At 34.0% G+C, this 26,741-nt stretch overlaps 4 protein-coding genes across 4 annotated transcripts; all 4 read left to right on the top strand.

Moving 5' to 3' along the window:
* On the top strand, window positions 1-1,808 carry LOC133701317 (trihelix transcription factor GT-3b-like). Its single transcript, XM_062125191.1, has 2 exons — window positions 1-440; window positions 798-1,808. Exons 1-2 carry the CDS (start codon window positions 126-128, stop codon window positions 1,380-1,382), a joined length of 900 nt encoding a protein of 299 aa, XP_061981175.1. The 5' UTR covers window positions 1-125; the 3' UTR covers window positions 1,383-1,808.
* Window positions 1,809-4,223: 2,415 nt separating this feature from the next.
* Window positions 4,224-6,412, top strand: LOC133702319 (phytochrome-interacting ankyrin-repeat protein 2-like). The gene is made up of 3 exons (XM_062126639.1): window positions 4,224-4,820; window positions 5,686-5,857; window positions 5,994-6,412. Exons 1-3 carry the CDS (start codon window positions 4,677-4,679, stop codon window positions 6,206-6,208), a joined length of 531 nt encoding a protein of 176 aa, XP_061982623.1. The 5' UTR covers window positions 4,224-4,676; the 3' UTR covers window positions 6,209-6,412.
* A 1,695-nt stretch (window positions 6,413-8,107) lies between these two features.
* Window positions 8,108-18,906, top strand: LOC133702155 (ATP-dependent DNA helicase Q-like 2). Its single transcript, XM_062126396.1, has 19 exons — window positions 8,108-8,657; window positions 9,095-9,241; window positions 9,360-9,575; window positions 10,448-10,552; window positions 10,658-10,762; window positions 10,842-10,964; window positions 11,520-11,608; window positions 12,146-12,182; window positions 12,267-12,300; window positions 12,423-12,475; window positions 12,547-12,624; window positions 12,719-12,784; window positions 13,475-13,541; window positions 13,633-13,686; window positions 15,242-15,346; window positions 16,737-16,801; window positions 17,122-17,200; window positions 17,397-17,617; window positions 18,158-18,906. Exons 1-19 carry the CDS (start codon window positions 8,358-8,360, stop codon window positions 18,353-18,355), a joined length of 2,142 nt encoding a protein of 713 aa, XP_061982380.1. The 5' UTR covers window positions 8,108-8,357; the 3' UTR covers window positions 18,356-18,906.
* A 2,737-nt stretch (window positions 18,907-21,643) lies between these two features.
* Window positions 21,644-26,462, top strand: LOC133700948 (protein MOS2-like). The gene is made up of 2 exons (XM_062124689.1): window positions 21,644-23,149; window positions 25,975-26,462. Exon 1 carries the CDS (start codon window positions 21,768-21,770, stop codon window positions 23,139-23,141), a length of 1,374 nt encoding a protein of 457 aa, XP_061980673.1. The 5' UTR covers window positions 21,644-21,767; the 3' UTR covers window positions 23,142-23,149; window positions 25,975-26,462.
* The last annotated feature ends 279 nt before the right edge of the window (window positions 26,463-26,741 follow it).

Here is a 26,741-nt window from a genome sequence, read left to right as displayed (position 1 = left end):
CCAAAAACAACGAATTCACACGCTTTTCGCTTTCGGCTTTCACTAAAAATAAATAAAAAGCAGCATGGTAGATTCAGATTAATATACAAGCTTTCTTTATATAACCCTAATACGACACCATAAAGATGATGTTTCGCAGTGGAGGAGGAGAAGGAGATGCTGGGCTAGGGTGGATAAACATGATGCCAACAGCGGCGATGCTAAGTCCAACGGCGGAGATCTCTCCGAGGGGTCCGCCACCGCAACATCCGCAGTGGGGACTGCAAGAAACGAAGGAGTTTATTGGTATTAGAGCGGAGTTGGAGAAGGATTTTGCAGTGACAAAGAGGAACGAGACATTATGGGAAATAGTGAGTGCTAAAATGAGGGAGAAAGGGTACTACCGAAGGACACCTGAACAGTGCAAGTGCAAGTGGAAAAACCTCGCCAGTCTTTACAAGGTATTGTTTTCACTTGTCCTTGAATGTAGTAAGAAATGGGTTCTAAAAAAAGCTGTGTCCTTTTCACCTGGTACTCTCTCTCTCTCTTGCTTGGTAAAGCTTAATATATATCTGATAAAACTCTTAAGCTGCATCTTTTTTGGTCTAAAAGTAGAATATTATCGAGCACCCTCTACTGTATCTTCGAAATAGTTCCATTATTGTAGTCTCTTTGGTCTTTTGAGCTTTTCACCTGTAGTCTATTTGGTCTTTTGAGCTTTTCACCCTGTATTTGGTTGATATATTAAATTGGTGTATTCGTCCATCCTGTGCACCATGTTTTTTTCTTAATCAACGCTGTTGATGGCAATTAATCAGGGAAAGGAGACATCCGATCCTGAGACTGGCCGGCAATGCCCGTTCTTTGAGGAACTGCATGAGGTGTTCACTGAAAGAGCTAAGAACATGCAGCGACTACTTCTTGAATCCGAGGCAGGTTCCGCCCAGTCAAGGAAGAAAGTGAAAAGAATCAATGGAGATCGATCCTCTGATGAATTATCAGAGGATGAGGATGAGGATGAAAGTGAGGAGGAGAAGCCAGCTAGAAACAATTCTAGGAAAAGGAAGGGTGAAAAAAATGTGGCGGAGAAGTCTCCAAGAGCAAGCAGTAGTTCTTTTGGTGGTGTTCAAGAAATGCTCAAGGAGTTCTTCCAACAGCAACAGAAGATGGAGATGCAGTGGAGGGAGTTGATGGAAAAGCGTGCTCATGAGCGGCAGATGTTTGAGCAGGAATGGCGACGGTCAATGGATAAGCTCGAGAGGGAGAGATTAGTGATCGAGCAGGCCTGGAGGGAGAGAGAAGAACAGAGGAGGTTAAGAGAAGAGAGCAGGGCCGAGCGAAGAGATGCTCTGCTGACAGCCCTTTTGAACAAACTAATCAGTGAAAATACCATGAAAGACTGACTAACAGGTCGAGAACATTTCTCAAAGATTCATCTTTCAATTGCTTTTAATTTTATGGTTTGTTTAGGGTAGCCAAGATTACAAGTTCGGATTGTGGTTGAAGAATAGATCAATGGTAAAACTGCATGAGAGAATGGAGAGAATCAGAGAGAAGAAAAAAAACGTGGAAAAACTACACGAAAAGACTGTTGGAGGAACTCGTTTTGCTGAGTTGGGTATCATCTAATGTCCGGAGAAATTCTTTGATGTGCTCGAGCGGAGAAGCTATACATCATGTATTCATTCATATTTGCAGCTCTCTGGAACGAAATGTTTTTAGGAACAGGTTATACCTCCATACAATTTTCTTCTTTGGAGAAGATAGAACTGGAAATGATTGGAACATTATTTACAATGATTATATATTATTTTTTTGTTTGGCTGGAAGTTGTTTTGTTTCTTGCAACATTTTCTTGTTTTTTATTCCATAGACAGTGTTTACAGCCAGACAGCAAGTTTTGACTTTGCCTTTGTGCGTTCATATTTTTCGGTGCTTGCATCAAAGACAAAAAAAGATAAAAGAAATCAAGCAATCTAATTTTCACACCAAATACGAGAGACGGGCCCCATTTCATAGTCAGGATCCACTGAGGCCCATAACATTATGGATTAAAATACTAATTTAGTGCTGATTTTTTTTAAAATTTAGTTTTTGTATGATGTGTTATGTAAATTTAGAGTAGGTAATTTATTTTAATTTGTTTTTATATAATTATTATAATATTAAAAAAATATATCAGCTATGGTTTATTTAAAAAAAATAGTTAAATAAAAAATAATTTCAAAAAAATTAGGTTTTTAACATTTATAGAGTCAATAACTCGGTTTTTGAATTTGACAAGATAACTCTGGTTGTTCATGTTTGCGAGTTTAATAAGATTTTTTTTTTCTAATCGAATTGTCCATTCTTCTATTTATTATATAATTAATAAAATAATTTGGGAAAAAAAACATATTATTTAGTTTTAGAAAATCTATGAATTTGTTGACGGGTACGACAAGTTTAACATTTTTATATAAATTTATTTTTTTTTAATTTTATCCATTGATACCAGTCTGATTGAGAATTGAGTTTCATATATTTTTTATGAGATTATCTTAGTCTTAAAATAAATATCAATATTAGTTTAATTTTGATTTTGCGATTATCTATTTTTGTTATCATATAATTAAATAACAATAGTTTAGAAAAAAAACAAGTTATTAATCCCAATGGAATTCATTACCCAATTTGTGGGTTTGATGTGTTGACCTAGGTTGCTCAATTTGTGGGTTTAGTGGGTTCACTCATCGAACCTGATATTATTTTTTTTATTTGACTCTTATTTAATATTTGATTGGTTGAGAAATAAAATTTATAGTTTATTTATTTTTATTTTTTATAGGATTATCATGATCTTAAATATTATTTTAGGATTGATACTCGATTTTGAAAGCATTCAGTATTATCATAAAATTAAATAAAAATAATTTATAAAATAATAAAGTTATTAAATCTATTGAAGTCTATGATCCAGGTCGTAAAGTGATCGCGGTAGATCTAATTTGATATCGTTTTAATTTTTTTAAAAAATATATTTTATTTTTATTAACCATTCAAGTTATTTTTAAATTTATTAAATTAAATAATTCATCTTAGATTAACTTTCATGTGGTATAATTTAAAAATTAAATTAAATAAAAGATCGGATTTATAGGTTTTAATATCAAACTGCTTAACTGGATTTTAAAATCTCCGTACTTTGACATTTTTTTTAAATTTAGAAAAATAAATAGTCTTAGTCACAACGGGGAGTGCGGACGAATATACAAGTAACCACTAAAAGACAACAGCTTTCCAACTTTTCATCTGTGTACAGAGATAGGTCAAATGATACATTCTTTGGGCTGAGTTAAGCCCAATGGGATCCATATTGAGCCCAACCAGCCCTACAAATGATTTCTTGGTCTCGTCGTGAATACATTATCAAAACAATTAAAAGAAACAAGTTCGGATTAACGGTTTATATAAATAGTAAACCAGGTTAGTTTATTTTTTTAAATTATTTTACATTAACTCTGTGTTGCAGCTAAATTGATTAATACTTGACACTGATGATATGTTTGGTAGTATAGTAACGATTATTTTTTAAATAATTTTTCATGTTGAAATATATGTTAATAATATTTTTTTATTTTTTAAAAATTATTTTTGATATAAGAATGCAGTGCGGTTTCTGATTAGGTGAGGTTGCAGGGTCGGGGTAACAATATTTTCTATTGTACAATAAACGACATGCCGTATACAAGTTTTTTTCCTAAAAAAATGGACAACCTGCCTTTAATAATAAAAAATAGCACAAAACTGCCACATATAGTCTATCTCAGGCTCATGCAATTGGTTTTTTTGGTATTATAATGACTTTTTTTTTGTTTTTTTTATGGATCTACTCAGTTAATAATTTTATTTTATGGTAATTCTTTTATGATTATTTAAAATATAATTTAACATGAATTTTTGTTAGAATTTTTAAATTTTAACCATTATATTAAATCTAATAATAACACTTAAAAAATTATGACATGTAGATATTAGTTTCTTACATTCTCAGATACTTGAATCCAGTAACCCGAGTTCATATCTAGGTGGATCCTCGACCCCCTTTTTTTTAACAATACGCTGCGTTTTAGTGGGGGACGCGTGGATTAGAAGCTAAGCCTCAAAGCAGTTAATAATAAAAACAGGCGATTTGTGACTCGTAGTCACTTCCGGATCACCGTCCTTCCCCAAAAACAAACAGCAAGCTATTAGCCCCCCCCCCCCCCCCCCCCCCCAATCCTCTGGCTCGAAAATTAGGGTTTGGTCTGGGTGGTGAAAGAAATCGAATTTCCTACATGTTCCGTTCAATAAATTATCTCCAAATCACATTCGGGTTCATCTTCTAAAAAAACCCACCTCTGAAATACCAATCGAAATCCAATTTCTTACTATGATTATTATATTCTCCTCCCCCATCGCCTTTCTCACCTGTGAAAATATTCGTGTTTTTTTCGGTCCCGGCCTCAATCCCTTCTCTCCTTATTGCGTTGCCCATCACTCCACTTCTCGCTAAATCATTTTTGTTTGTTGAAAAACTGAACATGTAAATCTGTCGTCTGCCCTTGTTCCTGTTGATCTTTTTAATTAATTATATCTTATAGAGAACTCGGTTAAAAACAAATTAATTGCTGGATCTTCAAGGATTGTGTGCGTGCATATTATTGTTCCATTGAAGTATGCCACAGGAAGCTTTCGTTGCGGTTTCGTTGAGGCGTAATTTGTCAAGAAGACGGTCGTCTAGGTCAGTTGGGGATGTGGATAGAGATGATAGAGGTTGGAATTTGCTTCATATTGGTGCTAGAAAAGGTGATCTCAAACAGGTAATATTTTTTTTGGGTGGTGGGGTTATTTTAATTTCTCTCTTTACTGATTTTATTGAACGAGGAACCTTTCTTTCTCGTTATGCCCTGGAGTATGTTGAGTTGCTAGTTGATTTTATTCTTAATGGGTGCCTTTAAAGATTTACCGAATTCTTGCCTGTTTAAAGTAGAACGAAGTTTGTCAATTTCTGTGTTCGGTAGATGAGAATTTCTTTATAGGACTCAAAGCAGAGTTCTTTCTTCTGAAGTTGCAACTGGGTCTTTAGTTACTGACTTCTTTTAGTGGATCGGAGATCGAAAACCGGTGGTTCAACGAGGATGGTGTGTTTGGGTTCTTGAATTATTTAACCTATGTATTTTGAACAATCAGTGCAAAGCTCCGTTCTGATTCTAGGTAGCTATTTTGGCATTGAACAACTTTAGTCAGCAGGCACCCTTAACCTCTAGAGATCAGTCTGAAAGATGATTTCTTTTCTACGCCATGGCCGTCATCTTTCCATTTGAAATTGTTCGAAAAATAGAATACATACTCTCTCATCATATGCCCACATTAGATCTTACTCAATCAGCTACATGCATACGCTTTTCTGTAGCTGTTGGGACAATAATCTGGTCTGTTTTTTATGTTCTAATGGTGAAAATTATAAATTGTATATACTTGCTACTAGAGAATGGGTTCCTTGAGAGCCAGTTTCCTTTTCCTCTACTTTAAACTTGTTTGGTTTGCACCATCATGTTTATGTATATTTCACTCATGCAAGCTTCTGTGTTAAATATCAAGAGAAAGGTCCTTTTGTACTGACGGAAGCCGTGCAAAGAATTATACTGCTGCTATGGTTTGTTGATTGAGGATGTTTTGTAACAGGTGAAACGTTTACTCGATGAAGGAATGGATGTTAACGTGCCTGCATGGGGCCCAAAATCAAAAGGCCTGACTCCTCTCCACCTTGCTGCTCAGGGGGGTCACCTTGAGATTATGGCTGAATTGCTCGAGCGTGGTGCTAATATTGATGCTAGAACCTTGGGTGCTTGTGGTTGTAAGCATTTTCCACTCATTGGAGAGAGTTTTCACGTTTCAAGCACCCTACTCCCTCTCCAGCCCTTTTTGTTCTTCTTCTCGACCTTTTGTTGTGACTACGGTTGCTGATGCGTATTTCTCTTTGCATTTCACAGGGACACCACTTCACAGTGCTGCCAAGGAGAGGAAGAAAGAAGCAGTCAAATTTCTCATAGAGAACGGTGCATTCTTGCCAGATGATATTAATGATAGCAGATTCAACCCACCACTCCATTACTGCCCTGGTCTTGAATGGGCATATGAGGAGATGAAGCGTCATCAGAGAGAGAACTTGTCATCAGGCGAAGCATCTTATAGCTCTGAAAGCTAATGCCCTTTACCGTGGTCGCCCTGCAGCTTTCTGTATTGCACTAAAATGTTATGTGATTTCCAAGGGTGTTGTATTCTTGTGTTTATCTGGGAGTCTGGAATGTTCTGTTATAATATGTAAAACTTCTCGCATGCACTGGAACTAGATTGCTTCGTTTAGTTGTGCTGTCTGTTGACAATTTACTTTAATTTTGTTGGAGGACCATCTTCTTCTTCTTCTTCTTTTTTTCCATAATGGTGAGAGATAAATTGTTCTTTAAGAAGTTAATTGCCTTGAAACGTTGAGTGCGTGCTTCAAGTGCCTGGTGATTCTATTCTTGGCGAGTGGAGAAAGACACGGCGGTTCGGGCCCTTTGTTGATGGGGGGATTGTTCAAAATAAGCATCTGCACTGGTTGGTTTAAAATATATATATTTGCACTCAATTAAAATAAATGTAGGATACAGAAAACATGAGGATTTCTCCTGTGTTTAAAATGAAGTTGAGAACCCACTCATGATGTAGCGCCGGTACATTAGTTGAAATAAATAAATAAAATTATCCGGGAAACCAGAGTACCCATTAACAACACACCTATTAGAAGAAACCGATAGGTATTGGAAAACACTGTAGTTCTAGACTAAAGTGATCTATTTATTTGAACAGTAGTGTAATGATGGTTTTGTTTATTTATAAGAAAAAATGAAACAGTATAATGATAATTTTATTTATTTGTAAGAAAAAATTTAACACTTGCACGATAAGACATTGTAGTTTCGAGGGATTTGAAGTTTTTTTTTTTTTTATGAAGTTTATTAGTAATTGTCAAATTAATACGCGATAAATAAATTTTTTTCTATATTACTTATACATTAAAATGATTAAAATATTATTTAAAGCAAAAACATTAAAATTAGTGTTGAGAGCTATTTTTGAATTTTTACAATGTTATTTTTTCATTGTTATAATGTGAGTCAAGGGAGGGATAATTTGAGAGTTGACAAAATATAAAAAAATAATAAACAATTAAAAACATAGTGAAGCAATCAAAATATTCTTAAAAATAAAAATTTTATATTTGATTGAATGGTGAAATTGAAAAGAAAAATCAATTTAGCAAAAGAACTCAAAAAAATCAAAAAAATGATGATCAAAATTGATATAAGAAATAAAAATAAATCTTTGATTGAAGGGTGAAATTAAAAAGAATAATAACTTTTATAAAAAAAGAAAGAAAAATAAAAATAAAAAAATAGGATCAAATTGGTAAATATAATACCATCAATTTAAATTAAATGACAAAATTAAAAACCACTAAACTCTTGCAAAATAACTAATGAAAAAAACAGAAATTAAAAGAATTGTATGATTGAATTTTTTTTCCTTCAATTTATCATTAAATATTTGATTGAATGAGATTTGAACTTCATGTTTTTTCCGTACAGGGTGTTTTGAGTCTAATAACCTGAATCATGGGCTTGAGAAGTTAACATATTTTTTTTATTATTTTAAAAAAGACTTTATAAATTTTTTTATTGGGTTGTTCTAATTTTATGATATAAACCACGAGTTTGATGATATATCCCGAGTTGGCTTGAATCTAATTATTGGGATTATAAATTTATTATGTTAATTAAGGTTGGCTAAAATTAGTTTTTTTATATTATTTTCCTACTCCATTTTAATTTTTTATTTAATAGATTGTAAATTGAGATACATTATATGTTTCATTTTAAAAAAAATATTTTTTTCTCATGTTATCCTAATTATTTTTCTTTTAAATTTTAATTAATCTACTATTATTTCTTAATTTTTTTATATAATTAAAATAAAATTAATTTATTCAATCATATATATCAAGTCACTTCTTTTTATATAAAAAAAACAAGTTTGAGTCACCTAAATATCATTTGTTGCTCAGAAAAATAATCTGACCCCGTGTCCAAGCGCAAACAACGAGCTAGTTAGTTTCTAAAGTAGTGTAATGATGGTTTTGTCCAAGCCGACCGCCGGGCTTTCACGACGGCACACAAAAACAACTGGGCTTAACCCATTTGGGATTCTGCCCAAACCATATGTAGGACCTTTCACCTGTCCCCCATGCCCTGTTGTCTCTGTAACAAAACCAAATTTATTTGTTAATTGGATCTTTCTGACAAAAGAAGCAAGCAATGGAAACTGAAGCGGATGTATTAGAAGAGCTACTCAATATAGAGACAGAGATTGAAGATGTTCAAGACCAGATAAAGTTATTACTAGAAAGACAAGAGAAGTTGCACGAGAGACAATCTGAATTGAAGTTTTTGTTGGAAGCATATAAAGCATCTGGAACTGGGAATTCTGCAAATGAAAATGCTTCTCGATCTTCTTCTTTGGAAGACTGGTCAGGTTCATTTGAGTGGGATTCTCAAGCTGATGATGTTAGGCTTAATATTTTTGGCATTCCCTCTTATCGTCAAAATCAAAAGGAGGTTAGCTACCTATTCAAGTTTTATCCTTTTTGAGTATCTTGTTTTAGTTTCCTTTTCTTGCGAAAGAGTTTGTACTGTTTGTAAATTACCCCTTTTAATGCTCTTGTTGTGTGCTATTAGTCATTTCTCAATATCATAGCACAAACTGGCTATTGCTCCTTTTCATGTTTTCTTTCTTTGGGAAAGGTGGACACGTTTTTGTTTTTATAGATGCACAGTAGGAAAGGTGAAAACTTTTTTCCTGTTTTTATAAATTCACTAACGGAAATTTGATCAGGGTTAGGATTTGAGAGGAGTCTAGGCGTTCTGTGTTTAATGGATTATTAATATGTTTGTTTATCACTAGCAAAATTTGCCAATGCAAAGGAATGTCTGGTTTCAGTCTCATGATTAACTTCTTTTATGAATTTGCTAATAAAAAGCTTAAACTCAACCAGATCATAAATGCTATCATGAGCGGAAGAGATGTTCTAGTGATTATGGCTGCAGGTGGTGGTAAGAGCCTTTGTTACCAGCTGCCAGCTATTCTTCGTGATGGTGTGGCCCTCGTTATTAGTCCTTTACTCTCTTTGATCCAAGATCAGGTTCTTTCTTTCTTTTGTTCTGTTCTTTTTTTTTTATTTATTCAATTAAACAATGTGCTTTCTATATGCTTTTTCTGTAACTTGAATTGGCTTCCCTGGGCAACAATTGATGATTCAGGTTATGGGTTTGACTGCTTTAGGCATTCCGGCTTTCATGTTGACATCGACCACTAGCAAGGAAAATGAGAAGTTCATATACAAGGCCCTTGAAAAGGGTGAGGGTGAGCTTAAGATCTTGTATGTCACACCAGAAAAGATATCAAAGAGCAAAAGATTCATGTCAAAACTTGAAAAATGCCATAATGCGGGGCGTCTCTCACTAATTTCAATTGATGTGAGTTTATCATTTTTTGTCTTTTGCTTTCACTTTGACTTCCATAAGACATGACCATATCAACCAGTACCCTATTGAACATCAGCTGAGGTTTGCTGAAATATTTGTCCTAAACTTAGTTTTGTTGTTACAAAAATTCGATCTAATTATTTAGTCAAAATGTTTGATTTGAAAATGTGACCTGGATGTTGAAGTTCTGGGAAAGTGCGTGTACATGAGAACACGTTTGGTGATTCACATACCTTTCCTTGCAACATGATTATAGAAGTGCCACTTGCTCTGTAACCTCAGTGCTTACTTCAATGGAAGCTTTCTCAGCGCCTGGAATCAGGACCCAAGTGGTCCAAGGAATAAAGGAACTGCTTAGTTGAGAAAACATTACCAAACTTTTGTTGAATCTGTCAGTATTTAACAAGATTTCTTATAAAAAATGAAAATAAGAAATCATTGTACCATCTAAGCAGACTACATAATCTTTTTTTTTTTTTTGAGAATCTACTGAAGAAGATCATCTGTTTCTCTGAGTAGAAGTTCTTACTGCAAGCAGTTTGATTTAGAACTAAATGCCAGTCATATGGAAAGAAATTGGTAAAAACTAAGTTGCTCTCAGACATTTGTCAGTATTCTCTGCAGTTGAATTAATTTGCCAGCTGTAGCAGACTGCTTTTTGAAAATTTATTTCTGAAAAGCTCCAGAAAGTAACCAGATTTGTATACAGATGTGTTGTACCCGCTGTTCATGGAATTAATGTCTGATTGCTTTTACATAACCGAAGTTTTTCATAATACTAATAATTTGTGCAGTAAATGTCTAGGCATCCATATGGAAAATTCTGCAAGCATTTGTCTTTGATTATTTGAGATACTTTTCAGGAGGCGCATTGCTGCAGTCAGTGGGGTCATGACTTTCGCCCCGACTACAAGAGCCTCAGTATCCTCAAGACTCAGTTTTCCAATGTTCCCGTGGTGGCTTTGACTGTATGTTTTCATTATCTTTACTAATAAGACAAGAAATTTGGAATATGTCTTATTATAGTTTACAATATAAAAGTAATCACTGTTACTTTGGTATCTGGTTTGCAGGCAACTGCCACACAGAAAGTTCAGTATGATGTAATGGAGATGCTGCGCATTCCAAAATGTGTTAAATTTGTCAGTACGGTCAATAGGCCAAACCTTTTCTACACGGTATAGTTGATGCTTAACTTCATTTATACTCTTAATGGCTTAAGAATGGGAGCAACAATAACAACTCTGTACTTTTTAGGTACGGAGCAAGTCATCTGTTGGTAAGGTGGTTGTTGATGAAATTGCTGAATTCATTCAAGAATCTTATTCAAACAGTGAATCTGGGATAGTGTACTGCTTCTCGAGAAAAGAATGTGAACAGGTCTGCTTTTTGTATTCAGTGCTCCTTGTTTTGGTGGTGTAAATATTGCTTGGGAGTTATTCCGTGGGTAGTGGTGTTGGAATGATCTATGCTGCTAATTTAACTGTGTTTGTTGTGTTACTATTATTATATCAATTGTTACACAACGCTGAAAGAAGTGTATTTCCAGATAACTACGTAAAAACAGAGAAACTATTGGAGCCTTTGCTCAACTGAAACTTTTGATGTAAATCATATGATTGTTAGCAACCTATCTTCTGCATGCTTTTAAAGTTTGTCATCACTTGAATTAAATGCATGAGGGCTTTAGCGTTGAAATTTCTTTTTTATTTTCATATTGTCTCTCTTCTATTCATAGGCACTGATCCCTTCTATTATTCAGCTGTACTTTTTTATCAGAACATGGTAAAGCCCTCTGTTTGCATTAGATTGATATTGTTAATGTAAAGCATTGTGAAAAAAAATTATAATACTAATGGTAAATAACATGCTAGCATCTCTTCCCTAGAATTGCTATAAAAATTTATCCATTTCTCATTCTGTCAAGAGCTGTAGGTTGCGGCAGAGTTACGTGAGAGAGGAATTGCAGCTGATTATTACCATGCAGATATGGATGTAAACGCTCGTGAGAAAGTTCATACGTGGTAAAGTCATTATTCTGATGTTATTAGTCACTGGTATTGTGTGAAATGGCACTAGCGTGTTTCCTTTCACTACGCATTAATTTTTGTGAAGAAGAATTTTTACTTTTCTGGGTTTCATAACTTATACTTGCTTCTACTTTCTTCTTTTTTGTTTCTTAATTTTTTTCATGTGGAAGAGATATTTTATGAAGAAATAGACAATTAATACAAACTGTGAGGATGAAACATACTCCAAGGTGAAGGCAAAAAAATTCTAATGCAGTAGTTTCCGGTCCTGCTAGTTTTAACTGAAGAAGTCTCTTGGAGACTCTAGATACAGAATTGAGAATACTATATCAGTCTAGACTTATTATAAAAATAACTGCATATCTTCTTGCTATTTTTTCCCTTACATAGAATTTTTTTATTAAAATTGTCAGGGCATTTCTTTCCAACAAAAGTAACCAGATTTCTGTAGACTTCGTGCATCTTCCCAATGTCTTACTGTCTGTTCTCTATTTTCATTTTATTGAGTGTTTATGTGGTTTCATGTCACAGGTGGAGCAAAAACAAGCTGCAAGTCATTGTTGGTACAGTATGTGTCATTGCAGTTATCATTCTTTTATTGGTACAATACCTGCACTTTCTTTTAAATTTTATTACTTTGCTTGTGTATCAGGTGGCATTTGGAATGGGAATCAACAAACCAGATGGTGGTTATTATTATATTAGAACAAATTTACCTGTTTTGTCTTTGTGTTCTGATGTCTACTTTTGCAATTCTAGGTAGAGATATACATACACATTAAATTTAATACACAATACCTACTTGTAGTTAGGTTTGTCATCCATCACAGCCTGAGTAAATCAATGGAAACATATTACCAGGTTTGTTCTCTTACCTGGTAAGCCAGTCTTTTTTTCCCCAGAGTGCTCTTCTATAACTTCTGTTACTGCAGGAAAGTGGTCGAGCTGGACGAGATGGGCTGCCTTCTGAATGTGTACTCTTTTATAGGCCTGCTGATGTTCCCAGGCAGGTAATTTTGTTTCATTTCCCCTCTTACAATGCTAGTTTCTATAGCATTTCAACATGCAATAAAGCAAAAGTGAAATCTGGTACTTTCTGAGCAGAGTTCGATGGTTTTCTATGAGAATTCTGGATTGCAGAATTTATATGACATAGTAAGATACTGTCAGGTACGTCGTTGCTATTATTTTTTTGGTTGATTGAGGAATAAATTTTATTTTGAAGGTAATGATGGTCAAATAATAGGAGGGCATTCTCTTGGATGAAAGAGGCTAATTAAAGTGAAAATATAAAAGTGCTCACCAACTCCCTAAATTGAGAAACGCTTCTAAAATCATCCAAAGTAGAAACCCTCAAAGCAGTAAAAGGTACCATTATCACTCTAGCTGATGGAGAACAAATCGGTGATAAACTGATTCTTGAAAGTTTTATTGCATTCCACTCCAGCCAAGCACAAGTCTTGATTGGCTACCTTCATAACACATCTTCACAGAAGTCTTTAGTTTTTCCTTCCCAAACCTGTGAATTAAATGAGCAATAAATCCTCCTTAACTGTTGAGGCAACCTATTGCTCACTAGAAACACTGAAATTAATATTCTGCATGCTCCTAGCAATAGAACAATGTGAAAAAAGTTGTATGTGCTTCCACTACTAATAGACCACGTTAACTTGCACTAGGAGGTCTGGATAGATGGTAACTAGACATTATGCATGTGCCTTGACACTCACATAATTGAGTGCGTACATCTAATATGCATTGACATTCCCAAGATATTTTGAATTGGTCATTATACATAGAATTTGCTATTGGAATGTGCTTCACATCTGAACTTGTATTGGCATTTTTAATTTTTTGCAGTCTAAAAGACAATGTCGTCGAAATGCCTTTTTCCAACATTTTGCTGAGCCATTAAAAGACTGCAATGGTAGTAATTGTTGCTGTTTGTGACTAATATCTTCATGTTCTGCTCTTGATATTTTTTGGTGACTTTGATTCTTCAACTTTGTGCTTTTCAGGGATGTGTGATAATTGTGCTTTTCTTAGTGAAGTTATGGAAGTTGATGTATCTCGTAAGTTTCTTTGATTATTGTTCAATTGAATTTTGTTGTTTGATAAAATTGTTCAACTGAATTTTATCTAGTAGTTATTTTCTAACACTTTCCTTAGATAGTTTCTAATATGGTTCCTTCTAGTGTTGTTTCTGTCCTTTATATTACATTTTAACTTATATGACATTATATGCTGTGCTGAGATGATTTACTTGGCACTGAAGGACTGAACTCGTACAGCTCCAATTCAATGCATTACCAGGTTATTGAAATCTAATACCTCTTGAGGCCAATGGCGATGTGCTTAACTTGAACTGTAGTTACATGCAAACATGAACATACACCTATACAAGTCAATTTCTCCATTTTTATTGTTTACTATGTTGTTGGAATCTCTTTATGGTTTTTGAATCCAATCCTAATGAGGTTAGAATGGAGAAGAAAGAAGTTAGTGGGACCTTCTGGAGTTAATTTACTATGAGTTGATGGGAAGAGTTTACTGCTAAACATTTTCAAGATGGATCAAGGTAGGTTGGTGTTATTTTGGCCTTGTATTTATATGGGGGCAAAAAATTCTTGAGGTGTTTTGAGATGAAGTATTGATTGGCAGAAAGTGGAACTCTTAAGGTATTTTGGAGTTGCACTTGTTCTTAAATAAACAAAAGTGCAGCTAATGCCTCTAACACCTGAAGAGTTGCACTTTTTGGAGTTGCTCTTCTCTTAAATAAACGAAAGCTCAGCTATTGCCTGTTATATGTTTTGGCATCATGGATGGCACTGGAATCTGGATTTAATGGAGTTGTTGAAGATGCATATTAATAAGCTAAGGTAAGGATGCATTGTAGGAAGTTGCCAGTTAGAAAGGCCTTTGAGGTAAGGACCTTCTTTGATGCATCAGTAGTAGGTTAATGGTTATGTTCGTTCAGTGTACTATTTAGAAGTCTGGCTTCTTACTGCAATAGCTTACGTGAGTGCTGGGTGCTCACTGTTATATTTAACGTGAGAGGATTGGATTTAGAGGGATAGGTCAATATTGGTTGGTTTACCTGTTCCAGGTTAGGGTTTCTAGAGATGCAAGGGGAAACGGTAAGAGAATGTTTGTTTGGAAAGAGCTATACACCAGAGATAATTCCAAATAGGTTTCCTCATCTTCATAGTACTAACACAGATAACATGGAAATCAGTTATTGACCTGAAGACTTGGCTGAAGCACCATATTTCAAAACCTTTGAAACATAAAAACAGCTAGGAGGAGAAATTTTGGTAGTTAAGATTCTGGTTTGAAATTAGTTGAGTTTCGCCCATTTTCTCCAATAAGTTAGGAGTATCATAAGATTTAGGCAGCAGTTTTTATCATCAATGATTATTCAATATGATCAGGTAATTGTGTCAGATTTCATCAGTAAAAGGGTACGAACATGGCCTATTATTGTCAGAATATGGATATCTTGTTTTGCCATTCATTTTGTTTAGCTTTCATCATTGAATATAACATATTCAACAAAGCAAATAACTTTTTTTTGGTAACCAAATGTACCAAATAACTAATTTATTGACTGTGACTACTTCTGCACAGGTCATGCGAAAGTTATGGTTTCATTGCTTCAAGATACGCAAGAGAAAGATCAGAGGCTGACAATGTTGCAATTAGTGGACAAAATGAAAAATAAGAAGGAACTAGGTTTGTCCTATGGAATTTATTTTCAGTAAAAATGATTTCAAGACACTTAAAAGTATTGTTATTTTACCAGCAGAATATTTTCAGAGAGAGTTTCACTGATTTGTGTTTATCTCACACTAATGATTAAGTCATTAATTTACAGTAGTGAGAATGCCCTGATCCAAAAGTTGAAATCTTATGAAAAATAATTAATGCTGAAAGTCTTTGGAATTTCTTCCTTGTTAACATGACATGAGACTTCATCATCAGGCTTGATGCCCTGCCATATTGAATTCTCTACACATTTCTGTATCCACAAGCGCACATATGTTTGTACTTGCTCACATTATGATGGTTTGAGTGCGATGGATGTGATAAATATGCTGGAATTCAGTTAAGTCTAATCATTGAACATGCTTAAATTGAGCAAATCCTGGTCCCTAGTCAAAGTTTATCTGCCTTCAAAGTAATGCTAAAGTCAATTTTGTATGTACTTTATTAAGCTCTTATGACAATAAACATGTGTTGCATGCACGCACCTTATGCGACTGCTTTTCTGGTACCTGATGGGTGGCCATGTGTGTATAGGGGCAGGTGGACAATCTGTAAACTAGCATGTAGTTGTGGCAGAAATGTCCAGGCATAAAATTATCGACAACAAACTATCAAAAACTGTCCTTGAAACAATCACTTGAGGCAAATTAACAGATCCGCCAATGAAACAAATCTTTTAGTTTTAAAATTTTGTTGTTGGAATCTGGACATGTATCAAAATGTTGAATATTTTTTGGGGCTTTTATTTCATATAAATTCCCCTTTATTTTATAACATGCCCTAAACAGTGTATTTGACAAAGATACAGCATCGTTGTAGAACCATCAGCTCGTTGATATCACTCGGCATCCCTTATCTACATCTTTATGTACTTTCCAAGAACCTTGATTACTGTATGTTGTTTAAAGGGGCATCAAGTGGTATTGTTTGAAATTTTAGGTTTGGTTTGCAGAAATAAAAAAAAGTCCAAGAAGGAAAAGTAAAAATGATTTAAATCAAATCAGAGAAAAATGATTTAAATCAAGTCAGAGCCTGATTCTACATAAACAAGAAGAAGTCGGATTTTACAAAATCAAAGCCTGATGTATTTACCTCTTGTTACAGCTTGAAAGTGAAAAATCACTTAATGGAGAAATAAGATGTAACTGTTGTAGTGATGTATGATGCCCAGGCATTAAATGCAATTAGAATCTACCTTTCTTATTTGGTTGGATAATTATTGCAATTGTTTCTTACCTGTTATAGTCATCTGACACTGCTCTAACTTTTATGTTTATTCTTCAAGTGCATTTGAAATCTGATGAACATAATGCGTTTGCATAAATTTATTTTGATTTCTGTATGAATTAATCCCCAGGTTCTGACATAAAGAAGGAGGAAATGGAACAGCTTGTCATACAGCTTATACTTGACTTTGTTTTTGTAAGTACCTGTATGCTTTAACTTTGAGTACGCAAAGCAAGCTGGTGCATAATAATATTGTTTGAATTGGTTGCTGAGTCACTTGTGACACTGAAAATACGTGCAATGTCTAGATTGTTAAGTGAAAAGTAAATATGCTCACAAAAAAAAAAAGAGGCAAGAAAGAAACATCATTTGTTTCGTATCTTAGATTGTTATTGAAGTTTATGTTGAGCACAAATATCACTGGCATGATTTTGTGTTTTCATGTCTACTCTTTTTGCAATGTTATATCAACCTTAAAAGTGTTTGCCAATTTGTGTCTGTCTTTGTTTATGTAGAAAGAAGAATATCAACATACAGCCTATGCTACAAATGCTTATGTGACAATAGGTCCATTGGCAAATCAGGTGCTGCAAGGTACGGTTCTAAATCAGATACTTAATTATATAATCTGGCCTGCATATTTTTGGAGCTTAGTTCTATTATGTCATTTCCTGTTCAATACAAGTGTTGAGAAATTTTGGAATTCCATGTAGGCTTGTACAGTCTCCCTCAGCAGTAGGGCTGTGAGTATGTAATTGACGTAATGTTGATACTGTCATTTTGCATACAGGCAAGAAGATAGTTAAGCTTGAGATCTCTAGCAAACAGAAGAATAAGGGTGACAGCATGAAATCAGCAAAGCACAGCCTTGCATTTTCAGGTTTGGAGTTGAAACTTGATGAGTTGCGGGAGAAACTCTCTTCAGGTCATGGTGGAATATTCCCCCATTCTGTCTTGTCTAGCCAGCAGATGAGCATGATAAGTTCCCAGAAACCAAGTTCAGCACAAGAGGCAAGTCCCTACCATGTTGATATGTTACTATTGAGTATTTACCCTTGGCATGGAGCTGGTTGGAATATCATTCCAGTTTGTCATTCCTCGTAGTGCTTCAGCTGCAGTGCTACATTGATTACAAAACTTTAATTATATATTGGAAAAAACTGATCTTGTTTGTTTACGAGAGCTAGCACTCTCTAATTGGATGATGTTGACTTCTGGCCAGCTGTAATTCTTGATGCTCCTGCTCAATACTTTCATGAACAGGCTCATGTGCAAAGAGCCACCAACACCCCTGTATGTAAAAAGCACTGTAATCAGTGCCAGCTGTATGATCCAACCAATCATGAACTATTCATTTTAGGCAGCCTTAAAGGAACTTCAGGCAATATCTATAACAGATCTTGTGCCTGCGATGGCTTGTCATTCTCAGAATAGTCCAAAAGAATTGCAACTTTCTAAGTGATCAATGCTTGCCACTACATTTCAATTGTAGTACAGCCCAAGCTAGCCTCATAAACCTGAGAAGTTTATTGTATCTGTTCTTGTTTGCAGTTGGAGAAGATAATTGGAAAGCTGAAGACAGAAAAGTATGGGAGTAAAATTCTAGATGAGATCAAGAAGTACACCGGCTCTGAGCCGCCTGATAATGGCATGTTGAATGAGGAAGAAGGAAGCGGGAATAGAGCTAGCAAGAGGTTAAAGACGAGAAAGGGTATTGTTGTTATCGAGAGCAGTGATGAGGAATTATAAAGATTCGTCTGATGCTTCTTAAAGTACTCCTTACTTTCACCATGAGCCCTTCAGAAAGACCACCTTAACCATGATGCAGACTTGGTTGTGTTCATGGTTTGTTTCAATATTTTGTTTGGTCGATGAAGTAGCCTAGGGATTCTTCTCTACCCTTATGGTGATGCTTAGTGGTCAGGGAAAAAGAGATGGGGTTGCACAAAATTTCTTATTCATACATAATTTTGAATCTGTCCAAATTTTTAGGAGAACTAGATATTTTGGTTACACTTCTCTCTAGCAGTCCCAACACTTTGATTTAGTTAGTGGTAAGGAACGGCTAATTACAAGTGTGTGATCACCACAGGGATGGTGATTTTATTTAGATACTGATGGAGAAGTAAAAGTATCCAGTAAAAGCTAGGGCAGGTGCTGTATCTATTGTAATTTTTTTTCTTGAAGATCTGGAGTTCCAAGATATCCATTGCATTTTTGTAATTTGTTTCGTGACAAGTCATCATTCGTCCCATTATTTTGGATACACAGATGGAACATGTAGGCTTCCTTTATTTGTCTCTGGAAAAAAGTAGTCAAAACATTGATCCATTTCTTTACTCACCACACATGCAACACTGGGAATCTAATTTTGAAATTTTAATGGTTCTGCATGTCTTTGCACTCTTGCTTTCTTGTTTAAAGGATATTTTCCTGTTTTCTTTATTTTTATCATCTTTGAACATTATATAATTGTTAGCTACCTGCTCATAACATGTAATATTTTGTTGATATATATTGTGGTTCCTAAAATTTTTCAAAATTTTTATCTTGATTCTTATATTTTATTTTATTTTGCAAATAAGCTCTTGATTGAAGTTTTTTATTCTCATATTTTACAATAAATGTAATTTAGTTCTTAAAACTTGTTTTCAATTAAGTCCCTACAAGTAAAATATTAATCTTGGTTAAAATTGTGGCAATAGATGTGATGCTATTGGAAACAAAAGTATTACTTTTTCAATGGGTATATCTATTTAAATTCTTTTAGTTTTTGCTTTGTCCATCAATCTGTTTAAATTATAGAAAACTATTATTGAAAAATAATATATTTATGATGATATGAGAAAAAATCAAAGTAAAAACGCTTTCATTGATTTAAAAAAAATTGAAAATTGAATGGATCAAATTTATCCTTTGATGTTAAAATGGTTAGGAATTGGACTTTATAATTTTTTTATGGGGTTATTGGGTCTCATGACCTAGATTATAAGTTTGAAAAGTTAACCCGGAGTGATAACAATCTTTTTTATTTAATTTTTTAACATTAACTTTTTTTTCAATTGAGTTTGTTGGAAATTCATCTTTGTGATTTTCTTTGTTTTTTTTTGTTTTTTTTTTCAAAGTTCTTGTGATTTTTAATTTTATCCTAAAAATTAAGTTTTTAATTTTTGTTATTTCAATAATAATAATAATAAAAGTAATAGCAGTAGTAATGATATTAACAATATTACTAATAATAATGTTAATAATACTGGTAATGATAATAGTTTATTATAATAGTAATAATGATGATGATGGTGATGATAGTAGTGGTAGTAGTAATAGTGATGGTATTAATAATAATAATAATAATTAAGATAATAATAGTAATAGTAATAATAATGATGAAACCAATAATTAAACTAATACTACTAGCAGTTATAATAATTATAGTAATGATAATATTTTTTTTTTCATGACTAATTGTTGCAGTAATATTAATAATTGTGATAAAAATATTAATAATAGTAATAATTGTGATAGTAGTGGTAATACAACCACTAATAGTAATGATAGTTGTAGTAGTAATGATGATAACAATAATAGTAACTAGTGATAATATTAGTTGAATAATAATAAAAATAATAGTGATTATAGTATTAATAATAGTAGTTTATTAAGAAAATAATGGTGACGATGATAATAATAATTGTAGTGGTAATAATAATAATAATGATAATAATAATAGTAATAGTTTATTAAGGAGGTTGTAATATCAGTAATTATAGTAATGTTATAAATAATAGTGGTAATAAAATCAATAATAATTAAAATAATAATAATGATATTATCAATAATGGTAATAATAATTACAACAACAACAACAATATTATTAATGTTATTGATAAAAATGATAATAGTTATAATAATGATAATAATAGTCGTGGTGGTACTGATGATAGTAGTGACAGTAATAATAATAATATTTATAGTAATAATGATAATAGCTATAATAATGGATAATAATAATGCTAGCAAGGTTAATAATAACAACAGTAATGATAGTATTAATAGTAATAATAACAATAATGATAATAATAATAGTAATAATGATAGTAATTGTAATCACGATAATGATAACAACTTATTTTTATTTTGTTATTATATAGGGTTAGTGTGGCTTGTGAGTTTGTTAGAATAAATAAGGCCTTGATTTACGAGTTTTGTGAGTTGTCTTTGTTTTTCTAATTGAACATGACTTTTTTCCTCATCAATTTCTTCTCTATACAGTAAAAAAAAAATAATTTTAGAGAAAACCCATATTATTAAACTTATAAAATTCATTGACATGTTCACAAATTTGGCAAGTTTAATGTTTTTTTTTCAACATTTTAATTTTGAGTTAGTGTTTCATTTAATGTTCATCTATTTTTTTATCATATAATTAAATAAAAAATAGTTTGAAAAACAAAACAAATTATAATCCCGCTAAATTTCAGAACCTAATTCACAACTTTGACATGCTAGCCCGGGTAACTTGGTTCATAGGTTTGATGAGTTTATTCATTGGGTGAATGTGATTTTTTTTTAATCCTTTGATTTTTAATTTTTTTCTTAATTTTATCTTTTAGATTAGTTGAGGAATATATTATATGATTTATTTTTATTGTTTTTGATAGAGTTATTACTGTCTAAAAAAAATATTTATTTTTAAATTGGTATTCAATTTTAAATATATAATTAAAATTAAAAAAATTATTTATAAAAAAATTATTAAATCCATGACAGGGGAGCGCTATCAATTGATTCAGACAAGCATTTAACAGACAAACAAGAGTAGTTTCGGTGTTAACCCCAATTTTGAAAGTGGGCTTTTGCATTGGTTTTCAAAGGAAAAAATTGCATTTGCATTTGCATTCCCATATTATGTTCTGAAAGTAAAAAAACATGTTTGATGGGCAGCATTTTTTGTGAAGACGATGAGCCCAAAGGTGAAACAATCCGGCCCAAGATGATTTTTTGTTTTGAGAAATTTTTCAATAATTTCTTATTTATCGATTGAACCTTCCGGGAACAAGAAAATACTAGCCAGGGTCAAGGCATTCGATCTCCTCGTCGTCGTCGTCGTCCTCCTCCTCCTCCTCAACAAATAGTGTCTAATAATAGTAATTGAAGAAGCATGAAGAAGCTATCATTCTCAATCCCATCAAAATCCAAATCAAAACCTAAACCAGTCTCAGACCAACCAGACAATGACAACTCCAAACAATATCTCACCGAATTCGATCCCTCAAAAAACCTACTCCCTCAAAACACTCAAACCCCAATTATCCTTCCTATTCCAAACGATTACCAACCCCACAAGAAAATGAAAAACATCCACCTCCCTCTCCACCAAGATGATTCCTCCACCGACCTCCGTTTCGAAGTCGAAACCCTCTCCTCCGATCCCGCCGCCGCCTCCGATTCCATTTCCTTCGGCCTCAATCTCCGCAACTCCGCCACCACGCAAACCCAAGATGTCAGAAGCGAGGACGTGCTGTTGGAGAAATTGAGGTATGATCTGAAGAGGTTGCCCGAGGATAGAGGGTTTGAGGAGTTTGAAGAAATGCCGGTTGAGGATTTTGCGAAAGCGTTGCTTAAGGGTTATGGTTGGCATGAAGGGAGAGGTGTTGGTAAGAATTCTAAGGAAGATGTTCAAGTCAAGCAGTACACGAAAAGAACTGATAAAGAAGGTCTGGGCTTTCTTGCTGTCTCACATGATTCTAAAAATAGTAAGAGTAGTAGCAGTAATGGTAATGGTAGTGGTAGTGGTAGTGGTAGTGTTATTGTTAAAGAAAAACAAAGAGAAAGGAGTAAAGATGGGCTTTTTTTGGGTAAAGAAGTTAGAGTAATTAGTGGTAAAAAGGAAAATTTGGGGTTAAAAGGTACGGTTGTGGAGAGATTGGGTTCGGATTCAATTGCTTTGAGGGTAGAAAAGAGTGGGGAGAGAGTGAAAGTCCGGGTTTCTGATGTTGCGGAATTGGGGTCAAGAGAAGAGGAGAGGTGCTTGAAGGAGTTAAAGAGTATAGAAGAGAAGAAACCGAGTGATGGGGACAGGGAACAACGGCGTGTTAATAAGCGGAATGTAGAGAGTAGAGACAGTTTGAAAATGGGGAATGGTAATGTTGGTAAAGAGAGAGGAGTTCAGTGGCTTAGGAGTCATATTCGGGTTAGGATAATTAGTAAGGACTTGAAAGGGGGGAAATTGTATTTGAAGAAAGGGGAGGTGGTAGATGTGGTCGGGCCTTACAAGTGTGATATAAGTATGGATGAGAGTAGAGAGTTGGTGCAAAGTGTGGATCAGGATGCTCTTGAGACTGCATTGCCACGTCGTGGGGGTCCCGTTCTTGTTCTTTATGGAAAGCATAAAGGAGCTTATGGGAATTTGGTTCAAAGGGACATAGATAGAGAGGTTGGTGTTGTGCAGGATTCTGGTAGCCATGAGTTGCTTAATGTCAAACTCGAGCAAATTGCTGAGTTTGTTGGAGATCCCGGCTATATTGGTTATTGATTCTCTTGGTGAGCATTGCAGACCCATTTACATGAATAGTTTGTCTTGGGATACTTTGTCTTGATTGCTTATGATGATTAATGTGTATCTATTTGGATGCTTTGAGGAATTTTATGGGTCTAATGTTATTTGAATTGATATTGTTGTTTCAGTTGATACTTTATGTAATAAATCATTTTTCAGTCGTGTTTCTCTATTTTCACATGCACAGTTCATGTTGAAGCCTGATGAATTTGGACATGAAATAAAAATTTCATCATATGTGAATAAAATTGCTTTTTAGACAAACTCTTGCTAGTCTAAAATGCTTTCGAATCTCAAGTTTGAAGATCATAAATTAATTTTTTAGCAAACTCTTGTTTGGATTACTTTCAGTTTCTTAGTTGGTAATATTTATTGGCCAAATATTGAATCCTTGTAGTGTTCACTGGGGCTATCTTTAGTTTTTTCATTGGCCAGCCAAATGCATTTTCTTGCTTAAGTTTCAAAGTTTGTGCAAAACTGATGAAATCAGGCTTTAGAGTTATTCTCGGCTTCTAATCATATAGGTCAAGCCACTGCAAATTATTGTTAGAGTAGGAGAATTTCAGACAAGATAAGTTAGGGGATTTGCAAATTATCCGGAATAAAAAATAAGATTATTGGGTTTAGACCTTACTAAAAAGTAGAGGGGTTAATTGTGTCTGATATCCTTTACTATTGGGGTTTAATTAGTTGGGTCTCTCTACTACTAATCTGATTATTTGGATCCTTCTATTATTCTGTCCATAATCGCTAGTGACCTTTATCTTATAAAACCGGTAAAGGATGTGTATTGTCATGATGGTAGCGTGGCACATGTCCATATTGGACATGAATAATGTGCTATCTTTTTTAATAAAAAAATTTGTGTATAAGAAAAAGAAAAAGAAAAAGAAATTGATTATGTCTTTGTTCCTCCTCATATTCGCTGCATCTTCCATTTGAGCTTCCTCTACCTTTCCTTGTATTGTCACACTCTCTCTCTTCTTCTTCTTCTTCTCATTGTCTTTCCTTGTATTGCTGCCTGCACCTAATGAGGTTCATGGCATGGTTCTTGTTTTTGGTAGAGTTCATGGCACCTTTTGTATTCCCGCCTGAGGATCGTCTTCTCTTCCTCGTTGACCCTCACCTTCTATGACGCAAAGTGAAAAAACATAAGAAAAACAACAAGCACAAAACAACGCAAAATTCTACCTAATAGAGTTACCATACCAAAAACCCTAATTCCAAATTTCATTACTCAATATTTTTTCTAACCAAAACTCAATATTACAACTTTTCTAGTCTTTTTATATACTAGAAAAAATGTCATAAAAAAGTTCTAAACCAAATATAAAAAAGAATCCTAAATCAATTAGGGAAATATTACAAATCTTGAACAGTAATTTCTGGGTCTTATTTGAAGGCTTTCTTGACCTTAGATGACTATGAAATTTTAACCCAGGTCCAATTTAACGGTCGAATAGAAATTTATGCTAGTTAGAGAAAAATCTCCTACATCATTCTCGCTGTCCTCATTCTTGTTCCAGCCCTCTCCCTCCTTGATTGCTTCCTCTTCACAGTGCTGCCTACACTGTTGCAGCTCTTTTCTCGCAACATGGTTGGCAGTGTTCGATGTTCCATCAAGGATTCCTTGGGTCTTTTGATCACTCTCCTTCCCTGCTGCCTCTGCTTTTTTCCCATTCTTGCGCTTCATATTTCTGCTTGCATTGGCTCTGCCATTGAATTAGTCCTTAAAACTCCTCCATATTATGATAATGTTCTATACACCTGTCAAGGGTATTTTTGGATTTTTTTTTATTTTTCCTATATACAAAGAATTTATAAAATATGGACATGTGTAGTGGTACCATCTTGACAGCACATATCCTTTCTGGTCTCATAGGTTAAGGGTCTCGAATGATTATAGATGGAATAGTAGAGGGAACGAACTAATTAAACCACAATAGTAGAGAGACATTGGACACAATTAACCTAGAAGGAGAGAGTTTGGACAGTCTTCCCTTTTTTTCTTCCTCATGCAGCTTTCCTAACTCTTTTAATCACTCAATAGGGTGCAGCTGGGCTGTATCCTTGAGATTCTATTATTCAACAGTTGAGACTGGATGAAAAATAAAACAAGCAAACGCTGAAGACAGATTAATGTATCATCATAATAGCCCTCTTGGCTCTGTAGGATTAATTTTCTTGGAGTTCGTGGTGTCATGTCTAATAAAAAGGATACATCATGTTCACCCTCGAGGCGCTAAGGCTGAAAATTGCTAATCAAACTTTGGTTTGTGGTTTGTATCTTCTAGTCAAGGAACTTTATTTGTTTTCCTGTAACAAATGAAAAACAGAAGTCTTTGTATAACAAAGATAGTTCTTCCCGCCTTTGGAGAACCTCCAATTGCGGTTTGCTGTTGTGTGGCATCATTCTCTCCCTCCCTCTCTCCTAACTCTGTAGCTGCCACGACTCTGTCTCCTTAAAGCAGCACCCTTAAATCATTGATTTGAGTTTAAATTCTCTCTAACTTGTTTTTCAATGATGGAATTGAATTTGATTCCTAAACCATATTGAAACTGGTTGTGAGTTTTGATTTTCTGTGTTCTGGAGTATATATACTGCTAAGTACATTTGCCGCCTACTTTTGGTCTGATCTCAGTATGGAACCTATTGCTAATGCTGATATCATTTACTGTTAGATATTGAATTATGTTTATTGTAATTCCAAACAGTAAAAATATTTAGCTAGAGCTTTCTTTGATTTCTGAGTTTATGATTGCTGCTTATCTTTGTGATTTAACAATCTCACCTCTGACCTATCTGCAGGATGCGTTCTGATTCATAACAGATCACGAGCATGTTCTGACAATTCTGATATTTGATCTCAAAGCTTGCACATTTGTGCACACAATTTGCCTCCAGTTGTCCTGTGATTGCTTATTTAGTTCGATGCGGCTGCAAGACATTCTGAAATGGGATCCAGATCACATCCAGATGGAGAGATCTTCCCCAATTTGAAGATCTGAAGCAACATATAATCAGTCATCTTCCATAAAAGAGAGAATTAAAATAGTGAAGACCACGATTTTAATTACTGTAATTGCCTGATTGGATGCCTGAATGCAGATTGCATTTTGAATGGTGATGGCAACTTGAATGTTAACTGCTATTGGCTCCTTGACTTGATTGTAATGTACAACAAAAACAGTTATAACACTAGTTGGTAAAGTAATGCAGTAAAAGGTCACAGTGACTGTGTGTGTGTGTAAGCGCTTACTCGCATGAACTATTGAAGAGTTTGGTATTGATTTTAATTTTTTTTTTCTTATAAATATATTAAAATAATATTTTATTTATATTTTAAAATTTATTTTTAACACAAGGATATTAAAATAATTTAGAAATATAAAAAAAATTAATTCAAAGAAACAAAGATTCAAATTTTAGTTGAACCCCAGCACAGCAACGTTGCCAAATACACTTTATATCTCTTGAATAGTCAATCTGCGTGAAACAAGACAGTTCACAAGATCTTTGATTTGTCCATTATGAATTCGAAAAGTTTTCACCGGGGACCCAGCAACATCATTTCG

The sequence above is a fragment of the Populus nigra genome, chromosome 8 (genome assembly GCF_951802175.1).
Source record: "Populus nigra chromosome 8, ddPopNigr1.1, whole genome shotgun sequence".
Classification (NCBI taxonomy): domain Eukaryota; kingdom Viridiplantae; phylum Streptophyta; class Magnoliopsida; order Malpighiales; family Salicaceae; genus Populus; species Populus nigra.
Note: the sequence above shows the minus strand (reverse complement) of the source record. Positions and strands in the feature narration are given on the sequence as shown.